Source organism: Zalophus californianus, chromosome 12, assembly GCF_009762305.2.
Source record: "Zalophus californianus isolate mZalCal1 chromosome 12, mZalCal1.pri.v2, whole genome shotgun sequence".
NCBI classification, from domain to species: Eukaryota; Metazoa; Chordata; class Mammalia; order Carnivora; family Otariidae; genus Zalophus; species Zalophus californianus.
The window spans coordinates 30,865,767-30,882,360 of NC_045606.1; the positions used below are offsets into that span (position 1 = coordinate 30,865,767).

The 16,594-nt window shown below is 39.6% G+C and overlaps 1 protein-coding gene across 5 annotated transcripts in view; it reads left to right on the forward strand.

The window, feature by feature from the left end:
- The first annotated feature begins 5,515 nt into the window (after positions 1–5,515).
- The window catches only part of RUNDC3B (RUN domain containing 3B), a 125,255-nt gene continuing 114,176 nt past the window's right edge, over positions 5,516–16,594 (forward strand). For 4 of the 5 annotated variants that reach the window (XM_027573083.2, XM_027573085.1, XM_027573084.1 and 1 more), the window contains exon 1: positions 5,921–6,042. In XM_027573083.2, coding sequence (XP_027428884.1) covers positions 5,921–6,042 — 122 coding nt within the window. Of the gene's footprint in view, positions 6,043–16,594 lie in introns of all 5 variants that reach the window. The other variant, XM_027573087.1, reaches the window with a different exon arrangement.

Genomic DNA, 16,594 nt, shown 5'->3' on the forward strand with positions numbered 1-16,594 from the left:
AGTTTTGATTCTGTTCCCTGCGGTTTCCTGACCTGGGCTCATGTCCTGGAGGGGAACCCTGGTGGGTCAGTTTGGAAAGTTCATATTTCAGAGCTGACTGCAGGCCCCTCCCACTCCCTGACTGGATTTGGACAAAACCTCTCCTAGTACCTGCACAGTTCTCCATAGGCCTGCAAATGTTCCCACCTATTGGCTATTTGCGATTTTCCTGCTCTAGGTCTGTAGATGCCCTGTGGCGTCCCTCTGCTTTCTCACAGCTGCTGAGAGCACCCAGGGCTTGCTGCTGTTGGTTGTTTATCCCAACCTCTTTGCATTAGGGGTTCATGGGAATATCTCATCAGCAAGTTTTGTGGTAAATGTTGTCCACAGCTGGGTTTCTTGGTTTTGCTTCTTAGTAGCTCTGTTTATGTGTGGGACTTCAAAAAGATCCAAAACCTTTGCTGATCCATCACCACCATCCGGCCAGAATTCTCAGGTCTGCTACTGTTACTTCAAGCTCCTTCTTCGGCTCTCTGGCTAGGTAGCTGCTGATTTAATTATGTTCAGTTGTCTCTTAGAAACGCGCATCGGGGGCGCCTGGGTGGCTCAGATGTTAAGTGTCTGCCTTCGGCTCAGGTCATGATCCCAGAGTCCTGGGATCGAGCACCCGCATCAGGCTCCCTGCTCAGCAGGAAGCCTGCTTCTGCCTCTCCCACTCCCCCTGCTTGTGTTCCTGCTCTTGCCGTGTCTCTCTCTGTCAAATAAATAAATAAATCTTAAAAAAAAAAGAAATGAGCATCAGCATATAATAATACACAACACTTCTGTGAAGGGGTTTGGAGTTACGAAATAAATTAAGCTCTGCTAAAACGTAACTTAAAAAAGGAACTCAAGAAGATTTAAAAACAAATACAGACTATTTTTTTTCACAGTGAGTTATGGTCCTGGGTGGTTAAGAAATGCCATTTATTCACATTTTTGCATTCTTCACCCCAGTAGAGAACAATTCTCACAGTTGGATGTCTGACTCAGTAATCTGTCAGTTTTGCCTGACTAAAGGCACATCACTGATTGATGCCAAATCTCGCTCAATTAAAGGTTCATTTTTCGTTTGGCTGTTGGCAAATGCAACACTGATTATGGGTTATTAGCACCCACCCCCTCAGATTTCTAATGTGCTGGGAGAGGCCCTGGGAGTGCTTGCCTGTATGCCAATTACAGCGGCCGCAACAGCCCTCTGCTGCACCTTTCTATTCTGGGCCCCAGGACACCTGCCAGTATGTCTAACTGTAGCGGGGGATATGTTTATTCAGGTCCTTCCTAGGGAGATTAAAAGAAAAAAGGGATCCTTTCCAATCTCCATCTCATTGCCAGCTCTGCACCTCCACACTAAGAAAAATGGTGATATTTTGTGACAACATTTGGTTCTTTTTAACTTGTCTATTTATTCACTTGTTCGTTTGCTCTTTTATTGTATTCATTCAATAAATATTTTTGAGGGCTGGCTCGTGAGGCAAATGAAAACAGTTCAGAGACCACAGAAGGATGAGACCGAGACTCACAAGCCATGTGGAAAGTAGTCTCTGCTTTCTTGCAGGAGGTCCTCAGCAGGATGTGGAAACCATGAGACAATTGTGGTAGCCACACCTTCCTGTTGGGCCCTTCCTCTGATGTTTTCTGAGGAGAAGAAAGACCTGGTCTGCCATTGGCCAGTTCTGCCAAAGGACTTTAAGTTTTTCACTCACTATCTTCCACTTTGGCATGACCCCTCATCCCCTCAACACGTTCCGGCCTTGAACTGTTCCTCCATCCATATCAAGGCTTTATGAGAATGTAACGTGGCGGATCCTCCCTGCACGGTTGAGGCCTCCACAGGAGTGCACTAGCAGCATGGAGTCCATGTTCCTGGACTACCCCATCAAGTTTTCTCTGAGTTCTTGCTTCCATGCCTGATTGGGCCCAGGGGTCTCCACTATTACCCAGGGTATTTGTTTGTGAGGGCTGTTTTTCCAACTTCCATAGGCCCCCTGTGCTCCTTGGCTCCTGGCCCCCTCCCTCCATCTTCAAATCCAGCAGTGTGAGTGTCTTCTCTCTAACCTCTGCTTTTGTCTTCACATCCCCTTCTCTCACTTCGTGGACTTTTAAAAGATATTGTGTCTTCGGGCGCCTAGGTGGCTCAGATAGTTAAGCGTCTGCCTTCGGCTCAGGTCATGATCCCAGGGTCCTGGGATCGAGCCCCGCATCGGGCTCCTTGCTCAGCAGGGAGTCTGCTTCTGCCTCTCCCCCTGCTTGTTCTCTCTCTGTCTCTCTCACAAATGAATAAATAAAATCTTTAAAAAAAATATTGTGTCTTCAAATTTATTCATCTTTTCTGTCTGGCTCCTGTGTATGGGCATGCTTAGAAAGGCTACTTCTTTGAGATTAAAATAAACAATGCTTTGGTAATCTCTCTTGCTTATAGCAATTTAGAACTGAGGATATTTAGATGTGAGGATATGTTACCGTTGTAATACCGTCTTTCTTGATGGGGAGAAAGAGGAGGTTGGGAAAATGGTGAATAAATATGGCCTGCCCATTCAGTTCTACAGCATTCTTATAATTTAAATTAGGCATCTACTATTTTCATTATTTTTCTTGGGAGTCTTTTTACATCTCTAAATAACCTTTGTTCAAATGCTCAGATAAATGAAATAAAGAACTGCCACTGGTGCTGGAAAAAGTGGAAAAAGTAGTGTGAAAACTCATGTGGCTTTATAATAGTATTATACTTTTTAGTGAATATAATTTCCAGATTTGTCTTCTAGAGAAAGGAGACCCTGGACATATCGCTCAGGACAATTAAGAAAAAGCATTATCAAATAAGGCCCCCATGTGGCAGCTTAATGATTCGCTGTACATACAAAAAAATGGCCTTTCTTAACGAGAAATCTTTTTCAGCAAATACCTATGTCAACTGAATCCCCTGAAAAGTAGCATTTGAAAAAAACTCTATTACCTGATCATCTAAGGTGAAATTTTACTGTCTTCAGTCATAAAGATAAATTTATAGCACAAACAACATGAAAATATACCTGAGTGTGCCTGGGTGGCTCAGTCGGTTAAGCATCAGCCTTCGGCTCAGGTCATGATCCCAGGGTTCTGGGATCAAGGCCCAGTCCGGCTCCCTGCTGGGCGGGCAGTCTGCTTCTCCCTCTCCCTCTGCCCCTTCCCCTGCTTGTGCTCTCCCCCTCTCACATTCTCTCTCTCAACTAAATAAACAAAATCTTGGGGTGCCTGGGTGACTTAGTCATTAAGCATCTGCCTTCAGCTGAGGTCATGATCCCAGGATCCTGGGATCAAGCCCCCATCAGGCTCCCTGCTCGTGGGAAGCCTGCTTCTCCCTCTCCCTCTGCCCCTGGTTGTGTTCCTGCTCTTGCTGTGTCTAAAATAAATAAAAATCTTTAAAAAATAAATAAAAAAACCCCAAATCTTAAAAACATGTACTTGAGACTAGAAAGCCAATTTTGAGAATAATGACACCTCACTCTTCTGTATTTGACATGACCACTTGGTTTTGTCTCTTTTTTTAAAAGATTTTATTTATTTATTCATGAGAGACAGAGAGAGACGGAGGCAGAGGGAGAAGCAAACTCAACGCAGGACTCAATCTCAAGACCCTGGGATCACGACCTGAGCCAAAGGTAGACCCTTAACCTACTAAGCCACCCAGGCACCCTCGGTTTTGTCTTCTTGATAAGTGTGAAGGATGTGTATCTTCTCTCTACCACGAGACAAACCAGCATAGGTGTCTAGGAATTTTCTTGGTAATTGATGGCTTTCCACTCTTTTCCTTATGCAGTTTTCAACTGTGTTTAAACCACAAAAATTTCAATGTGAGTCGTATTTGTCATTGCCAGTGCAAATACTTTACGGAGACTGCCTCTGTAGTTAGTGCATCTGTTTCCTGATGGCTACTTCTGAATTCAAACTGTTGGTGTAGCAAGAGGAAACAAGTTAATTGGAGCTTCTAGAACAGCAACTCTCCTTAAAAGCATCCATGTTACCATGAAGAAGACAAGAGATGTTTGGGAACAAGTGCACCGACATAGAAAACCCTCCTGCTTTTATTATTGTGAAACAGAAAGTTTAAAGTCTAAGTTATTTTCTCTAATTTTAATGTGTTAATGTTTATTGCAGTAAGTTAGTTGAGACAAATATTTTTTTCCCCACACAGATCTTTATTCTACTATGATTAGACTTAGTAGCTGAAAGGGGCTGTTTTTGCCATAATGACTTTAAGAGATTTAAAATTTTTTACAAACTCAAATATTAGTCATCTACAGCTTTATTATACAAAACTGTTTTTTAAGCGTTCAACATAGAGCCAGTCCCTCCTTTGTATAATATACACAAAATACAAGGATATCTATACTAAACTGTATGTTCTATAACGATCTTCTTTGACAGAAACCTCAAAACCAGAGGTGGAAGTAATAAGAATTTTGGAACTACCGAAATTGTAAAATTACAGTAAAATAATGCTAAATGTAACTTCAAGTTACAGTTAACGAACATTTATTGAGAACCTGTTGTATGCGGGGCACCATGCTAGGCTCCACGGGGACAGTAGTTAGGGATTTCACTCTGAAATCTGAGCAAAGGGAGATAGACGGCCACTTAGGTGAGTGCCGGAGAATGCGGCAGAGGCTAGGAACTTCCTGCTGGTAAGGCCGGAGGGTGAAGAAGCGTTGCAAAGTGGGCGCTAGATTCCAAGCACACGCGACCAGGGCGGCACTCTTCTCCGGGAGTAGCCCAGAGAAGCCAAGGCCCAAACTGCCCCTAGACTCACTGTTCCTCACCCAGTTCCGGGGTCTCTGCCTAGGCCCGGAGAAGGGTGCACATCAGGACCGCGCTCGTTCTCAAGTGAGCGGTCAGTCCTGGCTGCAGGACGTGCTGAGGCTAAGGGAGGAGCGACGTGGCGTGGACGGTCAAGAAATCCCGCCATCAGACGCCCAAGGACGATATTCTACAGGCAGTTTCCCTCCCCCGGCTATTTGTGGCTGTTTTCCAGACCAGAGGGAGTTAGGACAAAAGGAATCCTGCTCTTTTCCTGGGAGTCAAGTCCTGGGTCTGTTGCGAGCGCCGGGCTGCTGCATCTTCGGGGCTGTGGACCTGAGAATAGGCTTCCGGCGTGAAAAAGATCAGCCGCTAAAGCTAGAGATCCCAGCAGTTAAAGCTGGGCTCCCGGCAACGATCAGCATTCCTCCCGGAGCTCTCCCGCGCCACGCATCCCACAATCCCCGTGCAAACTGCAGCGCTGCTCCGCTGCGTGCCGGCTGCCTGCGGCACGCGGGCTGCGAGCGCGAGCCCGGCGTCTTGACAGCTGCCCACGCGCCGGGGCGGTGCTCGAGCACGTTACTTTAAGGAGCCACGCGGCCGGCCCCGCCCCTCGCGTGCCGCGATTGGCTCCAGGTGGACTGCGTTGGCCTGATAGGTGCAGGGAGGGCGGGGCTGCGCGCGCGAGGCCCGTGGCCTCACCGCAGCAGTCGCGCCTGGGGCGCGAGTGGCGGCCGAAGGCAGGTGGTAGGGCGTGCGGGCCGGCGGGCACGCGCGCGTGCTGGCAGCCGAGATCCCTCGGGAAGCAGGGGAGCGCCCGACACCGCCCCGCACGCGCCGCCCTGCGGTCGGCGGCGCGCGCGAGGGCGGGGGAGGTGCGTGCCTGTGTGCGCGTGAGTGTGTGTGTGTGTGTCTGTGTGTGTGTGGAGCTTGGGTACGGAGCGCGAGCCGTCAGTGCCTCGGTACGAGTTCCCCCGCGGTCTTCCACACCCTCCGTCGGTCCCCGCTTCTTGCCCCACGACCCTCCAGTGCCCCCACGGTCGCAAAACGAGCGAGCGCATTGGGGAGCAGGTGTGGGGGCGGGAGGGGTCGCAGCAGACAAAAGGGGTGAGGGGGTCAGCCCGCCATGGCCTCCCGGAGCCTGGGGGGCCTGAGCGGGAGCCGCAGCGGGGGCGGCGGCGGTGGCAAGAAGAGCCTGAGCGCCCGCAATGCTGCGGTGGAGAGGAGGAACCTCATCACGGTGTGCAGGTACGGCTCGGCCCGCAGCTCGCAGCGAGGGGAGGGGGCCGCCGGCGCCGAGGGCTGAGAGCTGAGGGCGCGAGTCCCCGGGGGTCCCGCAGACTGGGGGGCCCGTGGTCCCAGGCTTTGCCGCACCAGGCGTGTCCGCGGGCGCCAGCGCCCTCAGAGGGGCCGGGGTCTGGGCACCGCGAGGCCCCGGACTTTCCGACAGTTTCAGAGACGAGCGAGGATAAGGCTTGGGGCGGGGCTGGGGGAGGATTTGTTTTGAATGTGTCTTCTAGTGTCAGAGTAAGAGAGGAGGACAGAAAGGAAAAGCTCTTTCATTTAGGGCTCATTAAGCTGTCAGCCAGCTTTTGGTAAAGTCGTTACTGTGTTGTTTCAAAATCAGAATGCATTTTGTTTTTGTTTTGGCTTGTTTACGCATATATTCAGTTATTTCATTCCACCAGTATTGAGTGTCTACTACAAGCCTGCCTTGTGTGTATGTGTGTGTGTGTGTGTGTTTTCTCTCCACTTTTAAATTGCAGAGCTAGTGCAGTTTCTGCAGTTGTTATAAAGAGTGGGACTTGTGGAGGATACCTAGTCTTCGTGTCAGTGTTTTATTCCAAGTCTGCCTTTCCTTAAAGAGTTTCTAATTATAAATGTAGTATTCCTTTACTCTAGGAAATATAGAAACATAAAGGGAATAATTAGTATCTGTATTCAGAAATAACTGATTTTTCACCAAACACCTCAGCAGCAACCATCGGTTATCCTCTAATAATTAAGAAATGACACCTTTTCCTCCTTTTCCATTTCTGTGTATTTCTTCTTGTGTAAAAATGTGTCAAGCGTCTGTCGCAGCACACAGATATTTATGCTAGGAGTTATATTCAATAACTTTGAGTGACTTTTTGTTTTTGTTTTTTAACCTGGACCATTACAGATGTTTGCCTAAATAGCAGGAAGACCTGCCTCCCTAACTGTATGGCACTTTGAGCTGTAAACAATAAAATAATGTGGACTTGGTTTAATTTACCACTTGTGCTGTCTAGGATGCAACCTTTTGAGGAAGACAGGTATTAAATTTTTTTAAATCCAGGCAAATCTTCCTTTTTTAGGTTAGGAAAAGAGAACAATAATCAAACCTGATTTATCTTACATATATTAAAGATTATTATTTTATTTTTTTAAAAAGATGATCATCTCAAGCAGGATCCAGCATTCTTGGGGTAATATATTTCATAAAAGCTCCCTCACAGTTAAACTTCACAGGACAGTTTTTTGCTCAATTGTCTTTTTAATTTTTTTTTAATTCTTCACACTATAGCATCCAATGCTATATTTATTGAATGAATAATTTCAGGGTGGGTACTCTTGCTTCTCCATTTTTGTCCTGGCTGATTTTAGGTTACTTGATGTTCATCTGCTCCCTCATCTGAGGCAGGCCAGAAGAAAGGACTTGTATCTCAACCTTATTTAAATAACATTTTAAGTTATGTTTAAGAAATTTCAGTCATATCACACTGATTTGTGTGGACAGCTGTCCGGGCTTGCTGTATTTTCATTAATTTTATTTGAATAATTATTTTCTATTGCAAAATGAATATAAGTGCTGACCTCAGGTATAATTTACACATAAATTTAGTGTTATAACTAAAATAAATTTCAATTTCTGGCTTAGATTTCAACGTGTGTATTTGGATTTACTACTAAGGCTGTTCTTCATGTACAAAGAGTTGGTGATTTATATAAATTATCATCCATCTCAATAGTAATGGGATCTGTTTGATAGGCTTTGTCTAAAAGGCTTTTACTTTTTGGAAAAAAAGTCATTCTAGGCCATTTGTATGTTTTAAGTAGCTCTGCCTGAACAAATCAATATTTGTGCATTTATGTTTCTTTGCCTTTCAGAGTTACCAAATTGTGGTATCTTACCCTTGTCTCTTAATTCATTTTTTAATTTTTATATATCAAGTTAGAGGTGATTTGATATTTAAGTTGTGAAGAAGTTGGTTTAGTTTGAGTTCTAAGTTTACTTTGTCGTTAACGAGTTCTGTGTCCTTTAACAAGCCATGCAAACATCTCATTATCTAGTTTTCACATCTGTAAAATCATCTTAGCCTACATCATTAGTAACCTTCAATAACAGTCCTAAAACTAATAATAGACTTCAAATAAAATGTGTTGATATTTTCTTTTGAATTTCCCCAAATATGAGCAGGGTAATGGTAGACATATATTTAATGGTAGCTAGATGAGGTATGTGCCTTTTTCCCTCTAAAGAAAAACATTTTGAACTTTGCCTCCCATTTTATGTTTCCCTACTGATGCTCTAGAAAACTTGTGAATAATTTACCAATGCAAATCAAAACAAAATACCCGCCCAACCACCTCATATCATTCTACTGTATCTATAATATTTATGTGATATAATGCTTTTCTTTATCCCTTACACAACTTAGGCATATTTTCAGCTTTGTTTTAAAGCCTTATTATGTAACTAAGCAATTCTTTAGGTATAAAGTCTTGTACAAGAACAGTATTGTTATGGTGTGGAACTTTTGAAGTGGGTTGCTGGGTTAGGTAAGAGAGTCAGGACCTGAATTGAATTGAATTTCGATTCATTGTGATTATGTATGTAATTCTTTTGTCTCTTGTTTTTGTTCTATTGAACATTTATGTATTGTAGCCTTAAAAATACTTGTATGGTACTTAGTACTATTTTATCATGCTTTTTACAGATTGTGGTGGAAAGAAAGTAGTGAGGAGAGAAAGTCATTGAGGCCTCTAAATATTCCACATTCAACTCCAAAATATTCATAGACTGATTTTGGCTCTTTGTACCAACTAGTATTTTCCCTGCATATTCTTTACCGTTTAGAATTTTGAAAAATTAATTTTTTAAAGTCCTGCAGGCTTTTTTAAATCTCTATTTTTCATCTATAGAAAACCAGGTGCATTATTAGTCATTTTTCTGTCATTTTTAAGCTTCACATTTTATTGAAAAACTTACATATTCTTTTGCTTTTACTTCTGTTGACAAAGAATTAAAATGGAAAGTCTCTTTCTGTAGGTCAACATTGGTTTATGAGAAAGTTATTAAAGTATATAGTTTTTATATGCATAATCAGATTTTAATATAACATTTGTTTAACTTTTACAATCAATTCCTTAAGAGAAACTCCTCACAGTCATAATTTTCCTTTCTTGTGGATAGAAAGGATTAACAAGAGCCACTTAAGGAGAAAGTGTGATGAGTGGAGACAAATGATGGTTTTCAAAATTAAAGTACTTCTAATAAGATGTACATAGTTATTCTTGGTTTTCTGTAGGTGAAGATATTATTTCATAATTTGAATGTTATTTCAAGTAACAATAGGGCCTTATTTTTCCAGTGTAGTCAGGAAATGAGGTGCTTCTATTTTCCATGTTACTAATGTTTGAGTTAAGCTTAAAATTCTCCCATCAACTATAGTGCTCTACTCAGCATTAGTTGTGGAGTGCAATCTTCTGTATAACTGAAGCTTATAATTTGTTTAAATTTAAGCCACAATAAATATTATTATTTAAAACATTTTGGGTGAATCACTTTTAAAAATGGATTTCATATTTCCCTACCTTCTTTTAAAAGACTGTAAAGAATAATAGAATCTTTATTGAGGATTTCACTCTGAATCTGGTTCTGTGAATATGTCCTATGCAGTGGCTGTCCTTGAGGACTCTTGAGATGCATAGAGCTTTTTGCAGCATGGCCCCAGAAGATTGTGTGTTTAAAGTTTTTTGTCTGCTTTTGCATTCTACTATTGCTTCCCACCAAGTTATCTATGTTTCTTACAACTCTGCCTGTTTCTAGCAGCTCTTTCCTTTGTGCTTCCTATCCTCATGTGCTTATTATAATTGGCTGTGAACTAGGAAAGCGGATAAGTAAATTTATCATGTGTTAAAAAAAAAAAAAAAGCAACCAGAGGCCTCGGTTAAATAAGTGAGCTTTAGCACTCTGAACTTAACATTTTAGTTGATGAATAATTAGAAAAAATGTCTCTTCCTATGTTTGAACTTAGTGGGTGAACTGCAGATAAGGAAAACGTTAGTATGATTGGCAGTATGATCCTTTAAAGAACTTCAAATTGAGTGACTTACTTTCCTTGTACTATTTGCTTGGGTATGCCTCATGAGACTGTTCATACCTTGGCTACAGTGATTCTATTTTTAGCTAAAGCTCTTTTAGTCATGCTCTGTGTGGCAGAACTTTGGGTTTGGTCTTTGATCAACATTTTCAGTTGTATTCTTTTGGAGCAGGTTCAGTATCATTTCTAAGAATTGTTAAGAGCTCTGATAGTAGGTATTCATGATGGAGGTAGCATGATCATCTTTTCAGCTATTAGTCCTAGATAAGCTTCTCAGCATTCATAAAAGGTCATTATCTCTTCCCCTAGCTAAAATGGGTTCATACTCAACTTAGGGAGCATAGCTGTCCTCCACACATGTAACTTCCCTGCTTATCTTTTAAAGATTTTATTTATTTGAGAGGAAGGCGGAGGGTCAGAGGGAGCAGCAGACTCCCTGACTCCATCCTGGGACTGCAGGATCATGACCTGAGCTGAAGGCAGTTGCTTAACCAACTGAGCCACCCACGCGCCCCTTCCCTGCTTATCTTAACTTCACTGCTTATCTTTTTTTTTTTTAAGATTTTATTTATTTATTTGACAGAGAGAGACACAGCGAGAGAGGGAACACAAGCAGGGGGAGTTGGAGAGGGAGAGGCAGGCTTCCCGTGGAGCAGGGAGCCCAATGTGGGGCTCCATCCCAGAACCCTGGGATCATGACCTGAGCCAAAGGCAGATGCCCAACGACTGAGCCACCCAGGCGCCCCAACTTCACTGCTTATCTTAACTTCACTGCTGATTGATAAATGTCAGAAGCTCAGATGAAAGATTGGATATTCAAGGGGGAATATGTGACGCTTATCCACTCATGTATTCAGTCTTACAAGTTTAGGAGATACATATCTGAGCTGATCCACATGATCACAAAGCAGCTGGGTATGTAGACAGCATTGCTTCACACACTCCTATCACCAGTTGCTTTTTCACAATTATGCCTTGGTAAGTTTCCATCAGCCTATATTGTGTGTCATCAGGAAAAACCGTCACAGAAGGTCTCGAAGTTGTTGTCAGGGACGTTGTTTGTCATGTCATATCATTTTGTGAAGATTTCTATGAGAAATAGCTGTCTTATTTTAGTGCCAAGAATTGTATCTCTAGGCATTTGGACTGGACACAAATGTGTAACTGACAACTTCTTTTTTCTTATACAGCTTTAGAAATTTTAGTGTTAAATTTGTGGCCAAGCTCTAAAAGATACATAGAACATGGGAGTAATGCATTTAGCATTATTCTTAGCTCTACTTTGTTTCCACATTTTTCATATAAATTATTATTGATTTATAATCTGTATACAGAAAGTGCACATAGCGTAAGTGTACAGGTCGGTGAATTTTTGTGAAGAGGACACTACATTGTAACTAACACTCAGGTCAAGAAAAAGAACATTACCCTTCATGTATTTAAATATTCTGAAGTTTTTCTCAAAAGTGTTTCTAGTTGGGAATGTATATATACATCCCTTTTTAAACTTATTCTTTTATATTTTTATATTGTAACATTAAATTTTATTCTTTTTTTGCTGATATATAGACATAAAATCAACCTTTTAAAATATTTGTCTTGTAGTAATCTTACCAGATTTACTTATTAATTCTAATAGATTTTCTGCAGTTTTTTATTTTTTTAAACTCTGAATACAGTCATGTCATCTACTTATTTAAAACTTCATGCCTTTGTTTTCTTGTGTTACTGCACTGGCTAGGACCAGAGTATTGCAGAAAACATTTTACCGTGACTATGGACTCTGAGAAACAAACTGAGGGTTTTAGAGGGGAAGGGGGTGAGGGGATGGGGTAGCCGAGTGACAGGTATTAAGGAGGGCATGTATTGCATGGAGCACTGGGTGTTATTTGAAAACAATGAATCATGGAACACTACATCAAAACCTAATGCTGTACTATACGGTGACTAACATAACATATTAATATAAAATTAAAAAAATTTTTTACCATGAGGTAGATGTTTGCAATCAAATGTTTTTTTCTGTCTATCAAAATAAACATAATTTATCTCCCTTTTTTTCCTATTTATGTAGTGAATTATATTGATTGACTTTTGAAGGTTAAACTACTCTGGAATAAAAACAGTTGTACTGTATTATCCTTTTTACAGATCTTTGCATTCAATGAGTTATTATTCCATTTGGGATTTTCACATATATATTCATGGAAGAGATTTATCTGTAATTGTTCTTTCTTACAGTGTCCTTGTTTAGTTTTGTCATAAAGATTATCCGACCTTATAAAGCAAGTTGGGAAATAACTCTTCAGTAGAAGAATTTGTATAACATTAGATTATTTCTTTCTTAAACTTTTGAAAGAATTCACCAGGGAAGAAATCTGAACTGCTAATTGTCTTTGTGGGAAGTCTTTTAGTAACAGATTCAATTTATTTAATAGACACTGTACAATTCAGATTTCCTGTTTCTTCTCAAATCAGGCTTCAGTGAGTTTTTCATGTATATTACCAAACTTATTCTTAAGATCTTTCAAATATCTTAATATCTTTTTATTGTTTAAAAAAGTTATAGTAATTTTCCATTTTCTTTACTGATATTGCTAATCTCTGTTTTTTCCATTTTTTTTCTGGCCAGGAGTTTATGAATTTTATGTGTCTTTTCAAAAGTCAACTTTTGGCTTTGTTCATTTTCTCTGCCATACATTTATTTCTTAACCCATTGGTTTCTTTATTATTTCTTTGACTTTAAGTTCCTGTTCTTTTTCTAACTTCTTGAGATGGGAATTTGGATAATTGTTCTTCAGCCTTTCTTCATTTTCTAATATATGCCCCTGTTTGGCATTATTTGGAGATTGTTCACAAGATTTGAAATGTTATATCTTTATTATTAATTAGTTTAAAATGTTTTCTAATTTCTGTTGGGATTTCTTTGACTCATGGGTTATTTAAAAATTTATTATTTAACTTTCAAACAGTGGAGGATTTTCTAGTTATTTTTAGATATTGATTTTTAACTTGATTCCACTATACTTATAGAGAACATACTCTGAAAGATTTCAAACTTTTGAAATTTTGTTTATGCTTGCTTTATGATATAGCATATGGTTAATTTTGATAAATATTTCATGTACATTTGAACAATATGTATTCTGTCATTGGTTGCATGTTCTGTCTATGTTAGTTGTATCTAAGTATGTTGTGTTATTCATATTTTCTTTATCCTTACTAGTTTTTTATATGCCTACTGTATCTAATTTTGAGAGAGATGTGTTAAAGTCTGTCTTTGAGTGTGTCTTTGTCTATTTCATCCTTTAGTTCTGTCATTTTTGCTTTCAATATTTTGTTGCTTTATTACTGGGTGTGTGCAGATTTAGAATTGTGATCTCTTGGGGCGCCTGGGTGGTGCAGTCAGTTAAACATCCGACTCTTGGTTTCAGCTCAGGTCGTGATCTCAGGCTCATGAGATCAAGCCCTGCATCCAGCTCTGCTTCAGATTCTCTCTCCCTCTGCCCCTCCTGCTCATGTTCTCTTTCAAATAAATAAATAAATCTTTAAAAAAGAAAAAGAATTGTGATCCTTCATAGGGGTTGGATTCCTTTGTCACCTTGAAATGTCTTTCTTTATCTCTAATACTGTTACTGCCTTAGAGTTTATTTTGTCTGCTATTAATATAGCTAAAACAGCTTTCTTTCAGTTAATGTTTGTATGGTGTATCTTTTTCCATCCTTAACTTTTAATCTTTTTGTCCTTGAATTTGCAGTGTCTCTTGTAGGCAGGATAGAATTGAGTTTGGGGTTTTATCTAATCTTTTATTTAGAGTATTTAGCCCACTTACATTTAATGTTGCTGTGTTTGGGTTTATAGCTCCCATTTTACTCTTTGTTTTATGTTTATTTTTTTCTTTTTCCTTGCCTTCTTATAAATCAGTATTTTTTATTTATTCCACTATTCCACTTTTTCTCTCAATGAACTTGTTAGTCATAAATTTTTTTCTTGTTCTGTATATATGTTAGATTCCTATCCTTTTGCAGTTACACTTGATTTATCACAGTGTAACATAAATATAACTCCAGCTGCTTCCCCAGTAGTGTTAGAACCATTTATTCCTTCTCATCTTGGACATTTTAAGTCTACATATATTTTAAATTCTGCAAGATTCTTTTATTGCTGTATTTTATACTTGATATTCAGGCAATGCACATTTGCATTTACCTACATATTTACCCTTGTCGCTGTTCTTCCATCAGATTTGGAAAAATTTTGGCTATTATCTTTTTACACTCCAATTACATGAGTGTTAAATTTTACCAGGCTCCACTTTGACTTATGTTCTTTCTTTTCTGTATCGGCTCTTCTTTATTCTCTCTCTGCTTCACTTTATATATATTCTATTGACTTCTTTTCCTTTTCATTAATCTTGTCTTCTGTTTCTCATCTACTGAGTAAATTAAATGAGTTTTAATTTCAGATGGTTTTAGAATTTTTATTTGATTCTTTTTTAATAGACTAATCCTCTTATAAAAATACATATCTTTTTATCTATATCCATCTTTTCCTGTCTTCCCTAGATCATATTAATCATCGTTACCTTAAAGTTCTTATCACTAATTTAGAATATTTGTATCATCTTACATCTTTTTATTGTGTTTTCTCTCTTCCTCTTTTTGTCATGTAGTCTTATTTTTTGGCACATCTAGATTTTTTTAATTGAATGCCAGATAGTATATATGAAATTTTTTTCAGGACTTTTGTTGTTCTCTAAGTGCTATTGTACTTACCCTTTTGTCAACCATTGTGTCAAAAGTGTTATGTTAAAACATAACATATAGTAGAAAAAGACCACAGAGGAGTAAACAGGTGGAGTGCACCTGTCAATTTGAAGAAAATGTGGTCAGAAGCATACTAGTGCCCATGGCTCATAATATAGGGTAATGCTCACTTTCTTTACTAATGTTATCTTCCTCAGGAAGATAGAGTGGTAGCTGATCACCTTCATCTAGTCAGGGATGGTGCCAAATCCAGGCTAGATATCAACCCTGGGAAGTCTTGCTCAGCCTTTCATTTGCCCCTGACCATCCAGGGTTTTCAAACTATGTTTGGTATATTTTTCAGCACCCTTTCTCTGGTAGTCCTAAACAATTATTTTGTCTTCTGGAACTACCAGATGCTTTATTCTGTTAATCAGAGGCTTTCTGATTAGGATTTTTGTCTTCTGATGACAAGAAGGTGTTTGAGGCCTTCCGAGGTCTCCTTCAAAAGCTTTCCTGGTTTTTCTGTTCCCTGCTAGCAGCCTTTTGTGGGAGTTAGACCCTGCCACACTCAGAATTGGCGGACATTCCTGGGTAAAAGCCAACTATAGCAGCCCACTGATTTTTGAGCTTTCCTCTTTCTGGAGTCTTTACCTCTCTAATTCATACTGTTCAGCCACTCTCTCTCTGCAGGCTTCAAACATATGATTTCTGTAATTCCTCCCCCTTCTCCCAGTTTTTCTAGCTGTACTCTGTGGGAGCATTGGTCTACCACCATTTACTCCATCCTCCTTAGTCTGTTCCCACATTTTTCATCTTCCCCAGTTTTAATTTATACAGCCAACTGATGGTATTTTATATGCTCCCATAAGCAATCTGAAGTCTTTTCTGGAATAGCTTATATAAATAAATATAGCACCAGTTATGCTGTAATCTAATTATCATTTTGTCTTTTACTAGAATGTGAATTTCTCAAACACTGGAATCATAGTTTATTCAGCATCTAGTTTATTTCCAGCATTTAGTACATAGTAGGCATGTTTATCAAATGAGGTAATTATAACTACTGAAGAATAATAGTAGTGGATGACCATTTCCAAAATAAGGTTGAAGGTTGAATTGAAGAATCATCATCACTTATTTTTTAAAAGTCACCCTAATGATTAATCTCTAATGATATTAGAGTTTTAGTTTGAGTCCTGCATCAGGCTCCTTGCTCAGTGGGGAGCCTGCTTCTCCCTCTGCCTGCTCTACTTGCAGCTCCCCCTGCTTGTGCTCTTTTTCTCTTTCTCACAAATAAGTAAAAACTTTATATATATACACACACACATATATATGTTAAAATTTTAATAAAATTAAAAACATAAAACATCTGTGTTTAACATCTGAGGAAAATATATTAATTTATGTCATACATGCAGAATATGCTTTTTGGAAGAAAAATATTAGATGAACATTTATGACTAGTAACGAAAATTCTTTAATTGAAGCAATTTCTATTTCAATCAGATTTATTTTATAGTTAAGCCTAACATTGCCAGAATTCAAACCCAAATATATCTGATTTCAAAACCTATGCTTTCTCCTTATGTGCTTCCTTCAGTGTCTGTGGCTACATATGAACTGGTTCTAAATCGCGTGTGGGTATATGTGTTTGTATTTGAGCCATAGAATCAGAAAATGGGAACCTTCATTTTCTTAGCATTT